Source organism: Camelus bactrianus, chromosome 5 (genome assembly GCF_048773025.1).
Source record: "Camelus bactrianus isolate YW-2024 breed Bactrian camel chromosome 5, ASM4877302v1, whole genome shotgun sequence".
Classification (NCBI taxonomy): Eukaryota; Metazoa; Chordata; class Mammalia; order Artiodactyla; family Camelidae; genus Camelus; species Camelus bactrianus.
Genome location: NC_133543.1, coordinates 4,365,355 through 4,383,672, shown reverse-complemented (window position 1 = coordinate 4,383,672; position 18,318 = coordinate 4,365,355). Strand labels below are relative to the sequence as shown.

General features: G+C 45.0%; 2 protein-coding genes across 11 annotated transcripts in view; both read left to right on the top strand.

Annotated features, from left to right (window-relative positions):
* The window catches only part of LOC141577670 (trafficking protein particle complex subunit 9-like), a 90,529-nt gene extending 89,061 nt beyond the window's left edge, over nucleotides 1-1,468 (top strand). For 5 of the 7 annotated variants that reach the window (XM_074363275.1, XM_074363257.1, XM_074363256.1 and 2 more), the window contains one exon: nucleotides 1,332-1,468. Coding sequence is in view for 1 of the 7 variants with exons in the window: in XM_074363278.1 (XP_074219379.1) it covers nucleotides 1,332-1,345 (14 nt within the window). In the remaining 6 variants the exon portion in view is untranslated. The remainder of the gene's footprint in view (nucleotides 1-1,331) is intronic. The other 2 variants (XM_074363260.1, XM_074363281.1) reach the window with 2 other exon arrangements.
* A 1-nt stretch (nucleotide 1,469) lies between these two features.
* Nucleotides 1,470-18,318, top strand: part of LOC141577672 (trafficking protein particle complex subunit 9-like) — a 59,536-nt gene continuing 42,687 nt past the window's right edge. For all 4 annotated transcript variants that reach the window (XM_074363307.1, XM_074363308.1, XM_074363309.1 and 1 more), the window contains exons 1-2: nucleotides 1,470-1,905; nucleotides 3,290-3,457. The gene's annotated coding sequence lies outside the window, so the exon portion shown is untranslated. The remainder of the gene's footprint in view (nucleotides 1,906-3,289; nucleotides 3,458-18,318) is intronic.

Below are 18,318 nucleotides of genomic sequence, written 5' to 3'. Positions count from 1 at the left end.
GTATCTCATGTGCTGGGCATTGTCCTATTTTTTCTGTGTGTTCTTTTTTTGAGACAGTGAGCACATTTAACCTCAATAGCTTCTTTAAAAAAGTAGAAATTTTATTTTGAGATATAATGTAGATTCCCATGTAGTTGTAAGAGATAATATGGAGAGGGCCTATGGACACTTTTCCCAGTTTTCCTTAATGGTTCCATCTTGCAAAGTTGGGGTACGATTCATTACTGATTCACTAACAATTTGAGGTTTGTGTTATTGCCATCATTTCTATTCACGATTAAACTGGGGCTTAGAGAAGCACACACGCCTGCCCTGGTCACCCACATGGTTAGTGTAGAGACGGGTGGAACGTGGGCTTGGGATTTCCAAGCAGTACCATTATGATGGTCTGTGGCAGGGAGCAGCATTCATTTTGCTTGTTTATTCATTCACTCAACAAACATTTATTGAGTAAAATCTGTGGGTCAGATGCTTTCATAGGGTTATCTGATTCTTCAGCAGTACTGAGAATCAGGTATTATTTACTTTTTTTTAAATCTGAGAAAATTAGCTCTGAGAGGTTATTACCACCCCGAAGGAAATATAGCTCATAAAGGAGGGATAGTAAATTTGTAGTCACCCCTTTTTATGCAGGTGGTACCCTAGGCATTTTACATTTGCAAACTTCCGTAATCCAGATATATTCTTGTAAGGCAAGGATTTTCTTTTTTTTATTTGAAGTATAGTCAAGTTTACAATTTTGTGTCAATTGCAAGGTGTTTTTTGAATTTTGAATTAAAAAGTATTTTTTGAGGAGGGTAATTAGGTTTATTTATTTGTTTCATTTATTAAAATGTGGTACTGGGACCTCGTACATGATAAGCATGTGCTCTACCACTGAAATGTACCCTCCTCCCCAAGGCAAGTTTTCTTATCCATTATTCTGCAGCTTAGGGGTTCAATTAAATTGGAATTGAAATCCAGATCTTTTGTTCCTACTGTTGTCCTTTTCTTTATATTCTGCTGAAGGGGGTTGCGGAAAGCAGTTCCTTTTTTCATTTCTTTATTCCGCATTTTTGAGCAGTGACTTTGCATCAGGGCCTTGCTAGGTGCTTTGAAACAGAAAACAAGAAATGACCCTTCTCTGCAGGGGCAGGAAGCCTAGACCAAAACCTGGGTAAAGTGATCCGAGCTAAGGTAGCCATGTGCAGGCTCTGAAGGACAAACTGTACCACTGGATTTGCTTGGGCTTCCCCTGCCTTCTGGCTGGTACACACCAGGTCACCGCAACCCAGAGGCGCCCACAGCACACAGCACAATATTTACCTCGATCTCCTCTCCCCTCTCGGCAGGGCCTGCAACATGAGAATCCCTGACTACGTGCAGTGTGCTGAGGACTATGAGACTCTTCCCGTGGTGGTCAAACCAGTGGGGATCATCTCAGAGGAGAATTTCTTTTGCATCTATAAGCGAATCTCCTTGGTGAGCTAGATCAGCCAGTGCAGCTCCCAGGGCACACTCTGTACGAACTACAGGCACCACTATGCGCCCAAGAATGGATGGGGCGTCTTCCAGACCCACCGCATGGTTGTGGGCCTTGTCACCATTACCGACTTCCTCTCGGCCAAGGCCTTCGAGAAGCTCCACGTGCAGAGGAGCTGTATGGCATCACGCTTAATGACTCTCAGCTCTTTGTCTTTGTGCTGCATGGGGAGGTAAGCCAAGCAGCCGCGCACCGACGTGGCCTTCAATCTACGAGGACTGCAGGGTGGTGGAGAAGAGGATCGAGGACTTCACTGAGTCACTCTTCATCTTGCTCAAGTCCAAGTGGCTGGATGGTGCCCCTGACAAGTCTGGGGACAAGATCCCACTCCTCTGCATGCCGTTTGAGAAGGAGGACTTCATGGGACTGGACACAGACAGCAGGTAAGTTTACCTGGAGGCCAGTCCACCCTGGCTGTGTGCCGGGTTTCTTATCTCCATCCAGAAAGGGATCAGCACGGAATAGGACTCTTTTTTATCCAAGGGGGGAGGGAGGTGCAGCCCGCCGGTTTACAGACATTTAAAAGTGAATCCGCCTTTGTTTCTGAGAGATCCTTTTAGTGATAGTGTTAGAGCACTTACTCCTGCTTTTCAGCCAGGACCCTGGTGGGACCCCTGGAGTTGCTGTTCAATAGAGTAGCCACAGCCACTGATGCTAGGAGCACTGGGGAGGAGGCTGGTCTGAGCTGAGATATGCTGTAGTTCAAATGCACATGAGACGCTGAGGCTTGTCTACTAAAAGCATATATACTATCTTGTTACTTCCTCTGTTGATTACATGTCAAAATGATAGTATTTTACATACAGTAGATTATGTAAGATATGTTCTTAATATCAGTTTCTAGTACTTGTTTTTTGTTTGTTGGTTTGTTTCTTTGTTTACATTTTTAAATGTGGCAACTGGGAAACTTTCTTTACATGGCTCTCATTTCATATCTGTTGGGCAGCCTTTCCTGGGACAGTCTCATCCCTTTGCTTATAGATGAAATGCTGAATCCCGAGAGGCAGAAAGAGGCACTGGTTGAGCTGGCTTGGAGCCAGAGTCTCCTGCCTCCCAGGCTCAGCACCTGTTCGGCTCAGGCCCTCTCTTCCTGCCCGACAGGCAGCATGCCATGTTAGGACATCAGAAACACCGCCAGGGACCTCCGAATGAACTCCTTATGCAGGGAAAGGCGTATCACGGAGTATGGGAAAGAGCAGGGAAATGTTCATCCTCACTTTGTCCCTGTGATTAAGTCAACGGCCCCACTTTGCCTCCGAATTACAGACGAGATTTTCTGGGCTGCCTAACCCCCCAACTTCTGCTCCGTTTCCCCGTGTATCTATTGTGCTGTCCCTCGGGAAGAAGAGGGTGAGATGCCTTTGCCGGGAGGTGGTCCCCCTTTGCTGGGGAGAGTGAGGGAATCTGTGTACCCCCGGCCTACGGCCTCGGTCTTTTTTTCTGGAGAGGGCTCATGGCGGTCCCACAGGTGATGGTCGGACGACCTGGCACGTGCTGCCGGGCCCGCTGTGGAGGCGGTGCTCTGTGATTCTTGAACTTAACTAAGATCAGATTCTACTTTCTGGTTGTTGGTAAGTTGGAGGAGAAGATGCCAGAGAATTGATAAAAAGAATATCCAGATCAGCCCTGTGAGTGATACGCAAGAGGACCCGAGTCCCACCTGCGTGAGGTGCCTACCGGGCTCTGGATGTATTTCCTGTTCCTCCCGGACATGCTTAAGGAAGGGGCAAGGCATGTCGTGGCCATGATCTGTTCTTGTCCTCACAGGGCCCTGTGATATACATGCCCGCGCTCCCCATCTGCTCCTTGGAGATGAGGTGTCAGGTTTAGGAGCCTGGGGACTGCTGAGGGCACAGCTACCCACCGTGCTACACCGAGGCTGGCTCCGTTCACCTCACATGTCACCACCTGCTGATCCCCCAGGCATCAGTCAAGGTAGGTGCATCGGTGCAACGTAAGCAGGGACCACCTTCTCCCCCTGGACAGACTGGTGGGTGAGCAGTGGAAGCCTGGAGCCCTGCCCCAGCCCCCAGGCCAGTGCCTCCTCTTTTGTCACAGGAGGCACTGGTGACATTTTTGCTCAGCAACTGCTTGGCTCTGGGTCTGCGGACCCACCAGAGAATTCCTGCTTGTTTTTGCCTTTTGAAGTCTGCCCTTGGGATTTGGAGGAGTAGCTGGATATGTGCTTAGCCCATAGTGGTTGACACAGTCACCATTGTTTACCCAGAACCTCGTGTACCAGGCATGGCTCCTGGCATCAAAATATAGCAGCGCATTAAACCTCCCTCCTGGTGCGTCTGTCTGTTTTGGTAACGTAAGGTCTCAGCCAGCATCTTAACGTCAGTGAGATAACGCGGCCAGTGAGCTAGGATCAAGCACGTTCTCCTCCAGTCACTTTTACTCCAATGTTGCTTTTACTATTCCGCAGACATTAATTTTTTAAACAATGCTTTGGTGCAGGAACAGAGCCTAATTCTCTCCTGCTACTCTTGGTGGAAGTGCGTAAAACTGTCCAGCCTGAAATGTGACCACAATTTGTAGCTTAAGACTTGCCTAGACCAATGTATGTGGAGTTTTGGTTAGGGGCGCTGACCACGTTGGGGTCCCCCGGCAGCGCCGCTCCCCTCAGGCCCCTGCTCTCCCTGGAGCAGGAGGTGAGGGTGGGTCTCACCATCCCCACGTCCCTGGCCTCACACACTCACGTAAATTCTTGTACGTGCTGTCAAAGTCATTTTTGTTCTTGTGTGTTTCTAATTTTCTCTTGTTTCTCTTTTCCTTTTTCTTTATTCCTTTTTCTCTTGTACTGCCCTGTGAGCATGTTGTTGCGTCTGAAAATGTGGCTGTGCACACCCTGCATTGGAAATAGCTAGATCGCCCTCCGTGCTGTCTCCATCGCTTTAAAAAGCAAAAACTTAACAGCTGCCTTAATCCATGTATTATCCTTGTCATCTTTTTATTTTCTCATATTTTTTAGCACATCACCCACTGGTGTTTGATACCTCTTAAAATCCTTGCTTTAAGGAACCAGTTTGGTCCTCCTTATATTTGGTGACAAATGCCCCCTTATTAAATTTGTTTGATTGTTTTGAAGAAGTGAGATGCGAATTCATTTAGGCGGCTGCTGAGGGATGTTTTTCATGGAGTATTTAAACTTGTAAAGTCAAATTCTGCAGCATCTTGCTACATTCCTTCTTTTACACAAACGTGCTTGGCACTCGGTTACTGGCTGTCGCTGTGTGACGTGAGTGACAGGGCTGTCTGGCCGGCGGTCACTGGTGAGGAAGTGGCAGGCTCGGGGGTGAGCAGCTGTTGGAGGAAGCAGTCACCGTTTTGTTATTTAATTTTTTTTTTCATTTTACTTCTCGTGCCATTTACTTTACTTTGCCTTCACAAAGAGGCAGAAGTTGGTCTAAAATCCATGCCACTCTTTTGTTCCCTTTACGAGGCTGGTTTATCTGAGTATCAGGACAACATGTCCTTCTCCTAAGTAGCTGGCTCACCTGGATCTGGTGGACATAGGGACTGCTATAGGGGACCGTAGCTTCCACCCTGCTCCAGCCAGTGGGCATTCAGAGCCGGGTCTGTGGTTTGCCTCAGCAGCCGTGGAGGCCTCCCTGCACCGGCCTTTACTTTTAACCCATGTTGGCTGTAAAGAGCTGACTCCGTGTCTGTTGCAGCTGACGTCCACCACTGTCGGCCTTGTCGTTAGTTTGTGGTAGTGAGTCTCCAACACCCCAGTCAACTGTGAAGGAACATGCTTTGGCCGACGTAGGACCTTGGATTCTCACCACCACTATGGTTCATCTCACCCGGTGAAAGTGTTTGGCCACCACCATCATGCTGACCATGAGGCCTTGTTTCTCCTTTCATGATCTGGTCCAAATGTGGACACTTCAGTTTTCACTGAATTTGTCTCGCTTCAGACAGGAGAGAATATCTGAAGGAGTCCATCTCATTGTGGGTGGGGAACAGATCAGAAGTAAATGTCGCAAGTAGAAGGAGTCTAGTCTGTCCAGGTTGGCAAATGCAGGGTGGGATCTGTGATGGCCGGGCTATGCACTGTACACAGGCCTTTCCCGTGGCTCCCGAGAGCCCAGGGGTCGGAGTGAGAACAGCCTGGCCTGGGTTCCTCCATCCTCGTCTGCTTACTGAACAACTGTGTCTGCTAATTAGTAGCTCCCCCACACCTCGGGCCCTTCAAATCTCAGACCACGGGAGAACCTTGAGTCCCTTCTCCTGGGCCTCCTTTGTGAGAATACAGTGCCTTCTGAGGTGACCAGTGGCAGGAGATGCCTCCCCCTCCAGGGAGCACCCTTTGGAGGACTGTGACTCAGTGCACCATGCTGTGAGCTTGTGGGGTTCCGGCCGTGGTCCCTGCAGAACCAGACTTGAGATGGGCTTAGTGACGGATATAACAGGACTGATTCCAGGGCAGGGCTTGGGGGAGGGAACAGTGGAAATTGAATGTGACCTCAAACACATAGGTGGGTGCTGGGGCTGTTACTAAAATGGGGTGTCTGGGAGGTACCTGCCAGGAATCGAATTCCAGAGTAAATGGCGGACATGAGGCATTTTTAAGATGCCATTTGTCATCCAAGTTAGGACTTCAAAGAGGCACTAGGGTCTATGGCCCTGGGGCTCAGGTGAAGGAGCCAGACTAGAGATACACGTTGGGAGTCGTCATTCTTAGCTGGTGTTCACAGACGCGCATGTGAATTAGATCATCTTGAGAGCTGCAGACTGAGGATGAGGGGGGGCAGGGCTGTGCCTGGGTTGGAGGAAAGCCCAGACCATGTAGCTTTCGTGTGTCAGTCTGCGGCGTTTGCGATTTTCAGACTAATGCCGTTTATCCTTAAGGGGCCGGGGGTTGGGCAGGGCCAGCCTGGAAGAAATCTGAAAGGAGGGTCGTGGCCACGTGTGTGTCTTGTGAAGATGCAGATTCTGCAGCGTCCGGGAGGGTAGACTTCGAAGAAGCTGGAGCTGGAGTGGGGAGAAAGTAGTCACACTCACCTGTGAGGGAGGGAGGGCGTCCTTGGGAGTCGCCACCCTACTGGACTCGCTTTCCAATGAACAGAAAGCAATCAGACTGGATCTGAGGTGAGAAGAGATGGGCACTGGGAGGGGATCCAACCTGGAGAATGGTGCATGCAAAGTTCTGGAATAGTCTCCCTGAAAATTTGAGTTAAAAATACCCAGACTCTTAAGAACATTGATAGTGACTGGGGAGGAGGCAGTTGTATTTCTGGCCTCCTAAGGGTAATTCATGTATTCAGGGATACACAGAAGATTCGGGCAGTCTTTTCCAGGGGTTTGATCCTTACCAGGGGGAACAGTGCAAGTTTAAAGGGGGCGAAGGGCAGCAGAGGGAAGCTAGTCAGTCCCCGTGTCAAGTACCAGTCGGCAGCCCTACGTGAGTGTTGCATTCTCATCCATGCCTCCCAGGTGGGCGATGGCAGCTCCCTTTTGCGGATTGGGAAGCCTTCTCAGAGGGGTTAAGGAATTGGTCCGTTTAGCGGCTAGTAAATGCTGTAGCAGGATTCAAGCAGGGCCTTGTCAGACTTCAAGGGCATGTTCTATCTACTAATTCCGGTACCTCTCTTTTGAACCTGGATTGGTGAATTGGGTCAGTTTTGGAGCCTTTCACAAAAAATACTATTTAAGTGTCTCAGGACAGTTTCACAAAGCTCAGTGTTCTTTGATGGTTCAGAAGCACCGCAGTGCTTTTCGCCCCACAGAGGTAAGGTCTTACTCCTTTGACGCTGACGTGGTTGCAAATGACGTACAGGTGCAAAACCAGACTTAGGAACTTCTGAAGGGAAACTCTCCAGTTCTCCCTTGATCGGCTTTCTTCCACGGGATGTAACTGCTGCAGCATAGGCCTGAGCTTTCCATATGGAGTGAGGTTTTGATAACCAAAGTTAGCATAAAACGGTCAGTAGAAGAAAATCGACGTTGACAATTTATTTTTGGGTTACATTAGTGAAGATATTCTATCAGTTAATGACCCATATATCGAATGAAATTGAGTACAGAACATTGCAATTCTTACTTTCTATTTAGAGTTTTCTTACAGAGTAAGGTTGCCTGCTTTGGAACATCAGCTCCACCACCACGGCACCTATCAGTGTGTTGGTGTGATTGCATTTACGCAGTGAATGTAATCTGGGCTTCCTCAGCCCCAAACACTCCAGTGCAGAATCACGGGCTATAGCCATCTCTTAGTCACGCAAATACTTCTAAAATTATATGATGCCAGAAAAGAAAGAAGAGGGAGAGAGTGATTGCCTTTATCAAAGTTCCTTTCTATTCTAACTGCAAACTGTTGTTGAACAGCTCTGGTTTCCTTTGGATATGAATATATACATTTCTTTGCATGTAATCTGGGTTTTGGACTAGAACACCAAGCTCTTGCTGTCCACAAGCCACAAAATTATTAGCCAAATTGCACAGGTGTGAAATAGTTTATACTTTTTTCTGAGAAAGAATCCTTGAATTTGGGACTTGGGCTGTGATTTTTGCTTTTTGCTTCCCCCACCCCTCTTGTAATCTCTCACTCCTTCTCAAGTGGCCCCCAAGAGTTCGTGGTTTCAAAGGTGTGGGCAAACACCCAGTTGGTCACCATGTACTGTTGCTATAGATGGAGCCCTGCCAAGACCTAAAGGACATTATCAGAGAGGACTTCCTGGAAGAAATGGGCTCTACATTCAATCGTGAGGACAGAGTAAGTGTCAGCCAGGAGAAGGAGTCAAGAGTGTGGCTCAGGTAGCAGGTGCAGCCCGGGCAGAGGCCTGGAGGCTTGTGGGGTGGGGACATGGGGAGAGTGTCCTGTGTGGTCCAGGGTGGAGTGTTCCCCTGCTTGGGAGGACCCTGGAGAGAGCCTGGGGTGAAGGGCTTTGGAAGACGTTGGGTTTTATTTGAACAGACACTGGAGGCAGTGAAGGGTGTCAGCAGGAAGTGACCCTCAGGAAAGGTACTTCTGGTTTTGCTTCTGATATTCTACAGACAGAAGTGTCGGGACTGGCGAGAGCAGGTCTGTCTGTCCCTTTGAGACCCACCCCGTCATTCATTTATTCATAACACGTGCACTTCTGTGTGTCTAGGGGAGAGAGGGTGGACCCACATTAGTAAGCAAAATGTATTTGCTTCTTGTGAGCTTAGCAGTGTCAGAAGTTGACTTAGCCTAGAATGTTCTAGGAATAGAGGAAAAAGTTGCGGAGTTTGGAGGGAGGGAAGTCTTCCTTGGGAAACAATCAAAATGAGCCTGGAGGCAAGTGGGAAGTAGGAGCAGGACAGGGGGTCCCTGAGGTCACTGGGGACCTGGGAACTGGGGTGAGGCTGTGTGAGCAGTTTCGGGGGCGGGGCTAGAATTCCACCAGGGAGCATCTGAAGGGTTTGAAGTGGGGTGATGTAATCAACTTTGTGATTTGGGAAGGCTGCCATTGCTCTGTGTGTGTGTGTGTGTTTGTGTGTAGCGGGGAAGTAGGGGAGGGTGCCACCAACTGGGGGGGGCCACTAGAAGACCATTCACAGGCTGGGAGAGGGGCGTCAGGGCTGCTTGGGGACGGCAGGGGCAGTGTGGATGCCGGATTTCCTTATGGGGAGGGCTTGTTATCGGGGTCGCCCGAGAGGAGACTTTTGGCTGGAAGAAAAGAAATGGAGGCTGCCAGGTGAACTTTCCTCTTCTCTCCTTCCCTGCCTTGTGTGATGATCTTAGCTCAGCCAACTTTTGGAACAGAAGAGCTAAGTTCCAGGGTAGCCCAGGACTTTGTTGAGCTGGTTCGAGTGAGATCTGATAGGATTTAGATTTCTGTTCAGATCTGCATGTTCACTTAGCTAGAAACCTCCCGTCATTTCGATTTCCATGGGGTATTTATTCTTGATAAAGATTGCTTTCTTGGTGAGAGGAAATTTAATACAGCTGTTGTCTTTCTCAAAAAAAATCATATCTTTAAAGAAATTTAATATTCCAAAGAATAGCAAAATTTAAAAAAGATAAAGTAACGCTTTGGTGTAGTTTCTTTGGTTTCTGAGCTAATGTGGAGTTAGAGCCTTTGCATTACTTAATAGCACATCCTTAGTGAGCTGTTAGTGAGCACCCCAGGCCCCACCTCTCAAAACACCATTAAAGTTTGCTCTGAAATAGTGAGGTCATAAAGGTCTTGTTTGCAGAATTCAAACAGTTTGTTTATATTATGCAACATAGCTCCATTTATAAAATAATAATAGGTTCAAAATTAAGTAAGTGGAATATAATTGATTTTTTTAAAGCTGAAACATAAACTTTCTTGTGCTAATGTTGCAACTGGAAATTTTGAAAAGAAAAATCCTACTGTAATATCATCTACGTGGAATACATATATGACTTCCACATTTGAAAAGTAACGGCGCAGTGGTTTTAGAATTCAGGAGCATTCCAACTCAGATACTGGCATTGATGGTTGCTGGTTTTCAATGGAAGAGCCTAAATTTGCCTTCTTAGCATTTTTTTTTTCTTTGCAGTGAGAGGGCTGAGTAGTGCTTTGCCAGCATGAGTTTGGGGGAATTTGAGGGCAAATGTAGTGTAGCAGCAGTGAGATATTTCCATGTGTTTAATTTTCCGGACATCACCAGGGCACATGTGGGGTTTGTGCATGCAGGCTGGGATGTTGCAGGACTCCCTAATCCATCACCGTTATGTCCTGGAGCTGCTCCTGTTAGTGAATAATTTTCTGTGACTTGGAGGTAAAGTGGTCTGATGCAGATGATAAGATATGTACTTAAAGTGCTATTACTTGAAATAAGAGAAACCTAGAAACATGGCTCTAACAATACAGGATGAGGGAGGAGAATTGGCTGAGCTGCGTGCAGTGGGGAGTCTTCTCAGGTGACTCCCACACCGTGATTCCTGCCAATATCCGCCCCAGCACTGCACGGTTGTCCTGCAGAAGCAAGCATGCACTTTGCTCAGAAACGCACTGAATTTCCTTGCGACTCTGTATGTTGGTTTTTTTTTTTGAAAGCACATCTTGCCCTTTGCTTAAATGCCATCACTGCAAGTCGCCTCTTACTCTCATCCTTCTGGACCTCGTCCATACATAGATGCTGAATGGATGAACAGAATGTAGAATCTCCATTTAGTGAAACATTATTCAGACCTAAGAGTGAATAAAAAAGAAAAAGAGGAAAATGAAAAAGGCCACCTCTTCTGGGGAGTCAACTCTGAATGCTCAACCCACACTTTTCCCTTTGAAACACAATCACTTATGCTCCACTCTACTCTTTTTGATAGTAATTACAACCCTCTAATAAACTTTAATGTTTTCAAAAAAAAAGAGATGCTGATACCAGTTCAACAGGGACGAGCCTTGACAACAGCATGTTAAGATGTTAAGTGAAAGGAAGCAGACACACACGGCCACATATTGTTGACTTCAGTGATCTGAAATGCCCAGAATAGGCACATGCAGAGGCGGAGAGCAGGTGATGTTTGCAAAGGGCTAGGTGGAGGGGGTTAGGGAGTGACTGCTAGTGACAGGGGGATTCTTTTGGGGTGATGAAGTGTTCTGGAAATAGATGGTGATGAGGGCTGCACAACCGTGAGTGTGCAGAAGACTGCTGAGCTCTGTCTCTGGGAGTGCCTGTGGTTGGGGGCGGCTTTATTTTCTTCTCACCCTGCACTCTGAAGAGACATCTTGTGCAGTGGCCTTTCTACTAGTGCGAGTGGTGAGAATCAGAGACTTTGCAGAGTCTTGTTTCTTTTCCCCCTCCTGCTGAGTGTAGGCAAAATAAGTTTAAGCCTGAGAAAGTGCTCCATCTGCAGAAATGTATTTCAGTTTTGCATGGTGTAAAAATCTTGAGAGCTTTTTAATTGTTGAGGACAGTCTGTGGGGTAAATAGCCCGTGAAGCCTTGGGGAGACCTGGAAAAGCCGCGCTTCCCTCCCTGATACAGGTGGAGTATTCACCACAGTTCAGGCAGTGAAGGGCCCAGACCCGTGAGCCGAGTTGACAATCGTGAATATTTACGTGTATCCGCTGCTTCATCTTGGATATTAATTTCAAGCTGAGTCAGTTTGTGGCGGCAGCCTCATCCTACATCAGGAATTTATAGTATCTGCTCTTTGAGGTGAAGACCTGACAGAGTTTATTATTTAACAGTCTCACTTGAATTGATATCTCAGATTCCTTTTTCAAAAGCAAAACAGCAGAAATACAGACGTCCTTTAATGCCAATATGACCTGGAAAGGGTTTAGTCTCTGTGCCTCAGTGGCCTTATCTGCGGTTGGGGATGATGATAACAGTGTTTCCCTCAGAGGGGCTGGTGAGGGGAGAGTGAGGAGCACAAAGGGAGGACTTACAGGAGATGCTCATGAATGACTGAATTTAGTGCTCTCAGCCTGGTGAGGCCTCAGGGGCAGAGATGTCAGAACAGAGCTTTCCTAGCCAGAGCTAGATCCGTGTTGGCAGCTGTTGTGATCAGTATCACAACTGTGGGTTATCAGGTAGTTTTAAGACTTGGTAATATGAATTCATTAATAATGTTAGAAGACTAGACATCTCAGATTCAGTTTACATAGTTCTCAAGATTTCCTCTGAGAAATGGATGGATTTTTCCCCATCTTAAATCTGAGATGAGTCTCTAAAAAATTTCTGTATTCCTCAATTTTTTGCTTTAATTCTCCATTTTTTAAAAAAAGTTTTTAAATTGAGTTAGTGGGGACTGAACTGAGGGCCTCATGCATGCAAAGCACATACTCTCCCAAAAGAGGTATAATCTCCCCCCTGATTTTTTTTAAAATTTACTATCTTAGTATTCAGAGGTTAGAGGCCTCTAATTCTTTTTCTGGAGACTTGTCCATGAACCTGTAAATCTATTATTAATGGACAAAACATGGTTTATTATATAAAATGAATAGAATATTCTGCAATCCATCCAAAAGGAAATGTTCATTGGCTTAAAATGTTTCTCCTTTAATGTGATTTCTCCTTTTTGGTCTAGCTCAATTTATTATCAGACATCCTCATCATCATAATGACCAAACTCGCTCTGAGTTTACACCTACCTAAGGCTAAAATATTTTCCTCATGTTTTAATTCATAGCAGGTGTTTGACGGTAGGTATCAGTGTCTCCTTTTTGCAGCTGAGGGATTGAGAGATGGAGCAGCTTGTCCCAAATCACACGTAGCTGGCGGTGGCTAGCTCGGTGCTGGAATCCAGGCTGCACAGGATGCATTCTTAATTGCTCCTCTAATCAGCCTCCCGTTGAGTGTTTACCCGAACTCCTGTGACCCTATAAATGGCCGATTTTAGTGATCTCAGCCTGATGAGGCCTTCAAAGGGGAGACACCAGTGAGAATGTGAGACAGAGTGGCATAAATTAAAATTGTACATTTTCACAGTTGTTTAATTCTCAGGTAGTGGCATAAAAAGTTAATTTTTATGTATTTTAGTGCTCTGTAAGCACTAAAAACAAAACATTAAAAATAATTATAGTGCAAATGAGAAGGGGGCTTTGAAAGTCCAACCACTGCTGATGATGTTCCTTGTTTTTCTCTAGTGGCCCTTATTGACAGAAACACTTACAAAGACTGAATTGGTTTTATGTAGTCTTAATATGGAAGAAAATATTGTCAGTGAATATTTTAAGAAAATCTTTATTCTTTACTTTCCTGATGATGTATATATAAGTTGTTTTCATGGCTTAAGTACATTTCCTCATTTGTGAAATTTGAGTAATATCGTTTAACTTGTCTGACTGTGAGAGTTAGTAGCCTTGTATACAAAGAACCCAAGAGGTGCTTAGTAAAAATGTGCTGTCACAATGACAGATAATTTAGAAGGATCAACTCTGAATACTAAAGAGGGTGGCTTATTACTGATGCATATTTAATATGTATATATATGATATATATGAATATGGCTTAAAGTAACAAGGATTCATTTATTTTTTAGTGCACTATGAAGTTTTAATGAAATCTGTATCATTCTAGTGAGACAGGGACTAGTTAAATTGCCTTAAGCAGACGACCTTGAAGATTATTTACACAGAATGTGTATTGTTAGAACTCAGATGTCATGTTGCCGTGTAACCATCCACTCAGACATGTAAATTCGTTTGATTCTGACATCCACATTGATCACTTTCAGGGAATAAGCTTCTCTCATTTGTGATTAAAGAAAATTTTGATCTTTTTTCCTGCACTCTTAACAGGTTTAAAAGATCAAAACACTGATTTGACATGTAACTTTTTTAATAGAGACAATAAAGCTCATGCTGTTTTATTATGTAAATAAATGTTTTTGTATTTCAACAAACGTATGATTTCCTGGATTTTGAGAAGTATGTTGCAAGATACTTAGATAACCTACTTTCGGAAAAATACAGGCGCGACTTTTATGAATATAGGCCTACTACAGATCTGTTCGTTTTTGCTACAGTACAAGACATGAGGCCTAGGAGAGATTTGCTGCCGATTGCAAGGAGGACAGATCCCATGTCTCAGTCTCCCCTCCTGTAAAATGAAGTGGCTGGACTGGATTCTTTCCTCTTCTAAGATGAGTTTCCATGAGCCTGTGTCTTTTGTTTATATTCAGGAGTATTAGCAATGTCAGATTAAATACTGAGTTACCCTCGCTTCCCCCGAAGCAAAGTGCAGTATGTGCTACAGAAGCTTTTAGTTATCTGATTCTCGTTTCTGATCCTATAGGCAATTTTTGTGTTGCATGCTTCCTGGCAACCTGGAAGGTCTTTTTAGCCATAGGTGGCGCTTGTTGCACCTTCTTACCGTCTTAATATTCCTGTTTGTTAAAGAAGGCTTAAACAAAGTTATTTTGTTTTGATTTCTTTGCTTGATGCTTCAGAATAGCACAATGTCCATTATGTCTTTCTACCTGGAAAAATTTTTCTGCTTATATTTTAGTTTTATTCTGTCATCTCGCTGTGAACATCTCAGACTTGCTGTGTAAACAATGGCAAAATCGGACTTTTCTTCCAGTGTTAGAAACCAGTGAGCCGGAAATTTATAAAACAGCTAGTAGCGGCCTCTGGAGCACCTTAAAGCTGAAAAGTGTACTAAGTTCCCTGAGTATTGACCCCACTGCTGTGTGTTAATTGGTGGTAGGGGATTTGGTACATATAGGAAGGGGTGTAGTTCTTTGACTTGGGTTTGCGTGCACGCGCTGCCACTGAGCCATGTGAGCCTGAGTCAGTTCGTTCTGAGTTTTTCCCTCGTCTGTGAGATTGGGACGTTGGTATCTGCTTTGTAGAATTGTGAGAATTAGAAATTATGTAAAGTGTTTACCACAGTGGGTATGTCAAGACGGCTCATAATCTTTAGCTGTTGTTTGGTGTGAAGCCATCATTTTATAGTCTTTGGCAATTACTAAGAAACAGGAAAACAAGAAAAGCTGGTTTTATGATGAAAGATATTTGAGGAGGTTCGATAGTTCCTATACACATAATTAAGCATCAGCAGAGTCAGAACTGTTACACAGTCACCCTGAACCAACGTTAAGCCACAGAATTTTTTGTTACTTCATATATGTTGGGGCCTAAGGGGATCCAATACTTATATGCATGTTGTCTCCAGCAGCCAACTGAGAGATGACACAAAAGATTAGGCAGGCCATAAATGTCTTCGTTGTTACTGATGAAGCCACGTTCTCCATGAACTTCAGGGCTGTGGGAAAATGTGTGTCATGATACTGTGTCCCAGAATTAGAGACTCACCCTGTCCCAGGTAGCTCTGGGACACAGCGAGCCTTCCCTTGAGAGGACCTGCCCCTTCATGCACAGGGCTGTTCTGACATGGAGCTGAGAATCCCAGGTGCTTCCCAATGGTGACCAACACTGGAGGGAAAGGTAGGGTTTCACATTCCCTGCTTGTCTCCCCGGACTCACACCTCACCCTGTTAGTGTGACGAGGGATAGCTGTGATCGAGCGGCTAGGGGTATGAAGGGAGAAGTACTCTCCATGGCCCAGAGGAGTGGGGAGGAGGCATCCCCTCCCTAGTTTAAACAGGTGGTGTGATGGAATGGGAGGGTGCTCCCCAAGAGTTTATAAAATGAGAAATAAGGATTTTCTTTGGGACTTACACTAGCCAGGAAACACATAATATTATTAGAAGGGAGACTTGTAAATCACTTTTATATTAAGTTGACATTTGTTGAACACCAAAAATGTGCTACATTCTTTTCTGAGCATTTTACAGAAATGAGTCTTTCAATCTTCTCAACAAGCGAGTAAGGAAGGTTTGATTGTTATCCCAGTTTTACAGTGTGGAAATTTCGGCACGGAGAGGGTAAGTAAGTTGGCCAAGGTCACAGAGCTAGTAAGTGGCAGAGCTGGTATTTAAACCCTGGCTGTCTGGTTTTGAGGCTCCCAGAGATGGGCTTTGGGTGTTTAGAGGTATCTGCATCCCTGAATCTTTGTACCACTTTGCATCAGTTAGCCCAGAAAGGACAGGGAAAGGAGAGTTACACAGGTGCTCACTGTCATGTCTCGGCCAATGTCCACAAAGTGTGCACTGTGATTAGCGTTAATTATTTTCTAGGCAGTAGATCTGTTCGTATAACAGAAATTTAGTCCATTGAGTTAATCTACAAACCCTTCCTTCTCTGCTTCTGTCCATGGTTGCAATGTGACTGCCTGCCTGTGATTGGGCTGTGGAGGAGAAAATGTACTCATGGTTGAACTCTGATATTTCAGTCTGGTTTATAGTTTCACTTCTTCTGTTACATTAATAAGTTTCTGGTTTTCTTGCATCAGTGTGTCATGAGCTTGGTTAATGTGAAAACAGTCCATGGGAGCCCAGGGATGCTAACGGTATAATTTCTGAGCACACTGTGGCACTTCTACCCGTGCAGACCTGGCTGGAGGATGTCCGACTTCCTCATTGATTTCTCCAAACAGCAGGGTCCTCTCCCAACCCCGGATATGAGGCTGGGAGCTCTATGATTTGGCCAGTCGGTGGCCAAGTCCACCAATCAGAAAATGATGAAGTACCCGTAAGTGGGTTTAATAGAAGAAAAGGGCTTCCAGGTAGTCCGATGGGCTGTTCGAGTCCATTTGGTGAGAAGCTGTCCACTGTCTGTGGTGAGCTGCTGCTTTGCTGTTGAAAAGTCTGGATTAGATGAAGGGATTTAAATAAGGAGAAAGGAGTGATTTCAGGTGGTACGTCCACACCGGTGAGAAGTGATGGATGACCGCCTGTGTGAGACATAGGCAGAGTCTTACAAACTTCATAAAACAGCTTTAAAAGCTCTGCCATCTGAGTGCACTTCATATGGGGTCCAGTTCATCTCTGGTCGTGCTGAGAGGGCAAATAATTGATGATGGCGGAAAGGACACGGAGGCATCAAAAAGTCTCAGTCATGTTCCCTGTTTAAAGGATGTGGCACAATGTAATATATTTGAGCTGGTTTTTCACTGAACAACTTTTAGTGTTTTCTGGGACTCCCCAGTGCCCCAAGGCTCCATGCAGCTGGGTGTCCCCTCAGAGCAGCTCTGTCAGCGCTTGCCCTGGGCTGACGTGGTGTCGCGGGGAGCAGGACGGTCAGCGTCCACAGCTCCTCCGAGATCCGTCTCCTCATCCGCAGTGCCAGGTTGCTCATCCGTGTCTACTTAGTAGGTTTGCTGAGAATCACACGTGATGGTTTTCAGGTGTGATTTGTGATTCTCTCTGTAATTGGCATATAGTCAGTGTTTGATAGTAACCCTTGTTTTTTTAATATAATTGTAGCAGCTAGATTGCAGTGGTTTGTAGTCTGTATTTTTTTATAACTTTATTCTTATTTTTAAATATGCACTTATTTTTATTTATTTTTTTGTAGGTACTGGGGATTGAAGCCAGGACATTGTGCATGCTAAGTAGGTGCTCTACAACTGAGTAATACACACCCTCCTTGTCTGCACTTGAAAATAAATATTGCAATACACAAAATAGATGTTAAACACCATCATGGGACCTAGTCTCTGTATAGACAATTGAACACGTATGCTATTTCAATAAGAATAAATGATGTTGAGACATACATTTCTGAATCTGTTAATGTGCTTAAAAACGATCATAAGTAGTGATAAACACGAGTCTTTGATCCAGTACTTCTTAGGGTCTGTTTTGCCATCAATGGAAATTACATTCTACAGAGAAGGCTAATTGGGTCTGTTTGATAATTGGATGGTTTAGCAGATGATCAAGGCTTTCAAAAGCTGACAGAATTGTATTTTAAACTAACTACAAAGTTATCTTCTAGAAGTTGGAATTCCTAAGCTTGTGAAGTGTCCAGTAGTCCAGGGAGTATGTGTCTGTGTCTGTGTGAACGTTTATGTGTGTGATTTCAGGAAGGTAGAAATAAGTTCCATATGGACTTCTGATACCTTTCTCCTCCAGTTCAAGATGTAGGCATATATTTACACAAATAAATTGATATTCTTTTGTCATTTGGCATATTGGGAATAAGAGGTTGTCATATTTGTTTCAGAAGGGTTGGGGAGCATGAGCTTAGAAAACGGGAAGAGAAAGAGGCCGGGAGGCACTTCACACTCTGTGCAGGATTTGAGGAACAGTAGCTTTTCTTTTTTCTTCTAAAGCAAACTGGCGCTGAATTGTAACATACTATTACTCAGAATTGCTTTTCTGATCAGATACAAGTGCCTCAGAATTTTGAAGGCAACATGAATGGTGAAATGTGTTTTAGCAGTTATCTTTAAAAGTAGTTTTATTTTTCAAGTAAAAGGCTATAGCCTGTTCTTTCTTCCAGCGGTACAAGACATGCTCATTAATCTATGTACATGATCTGTGTGCTTAGTTTCTTT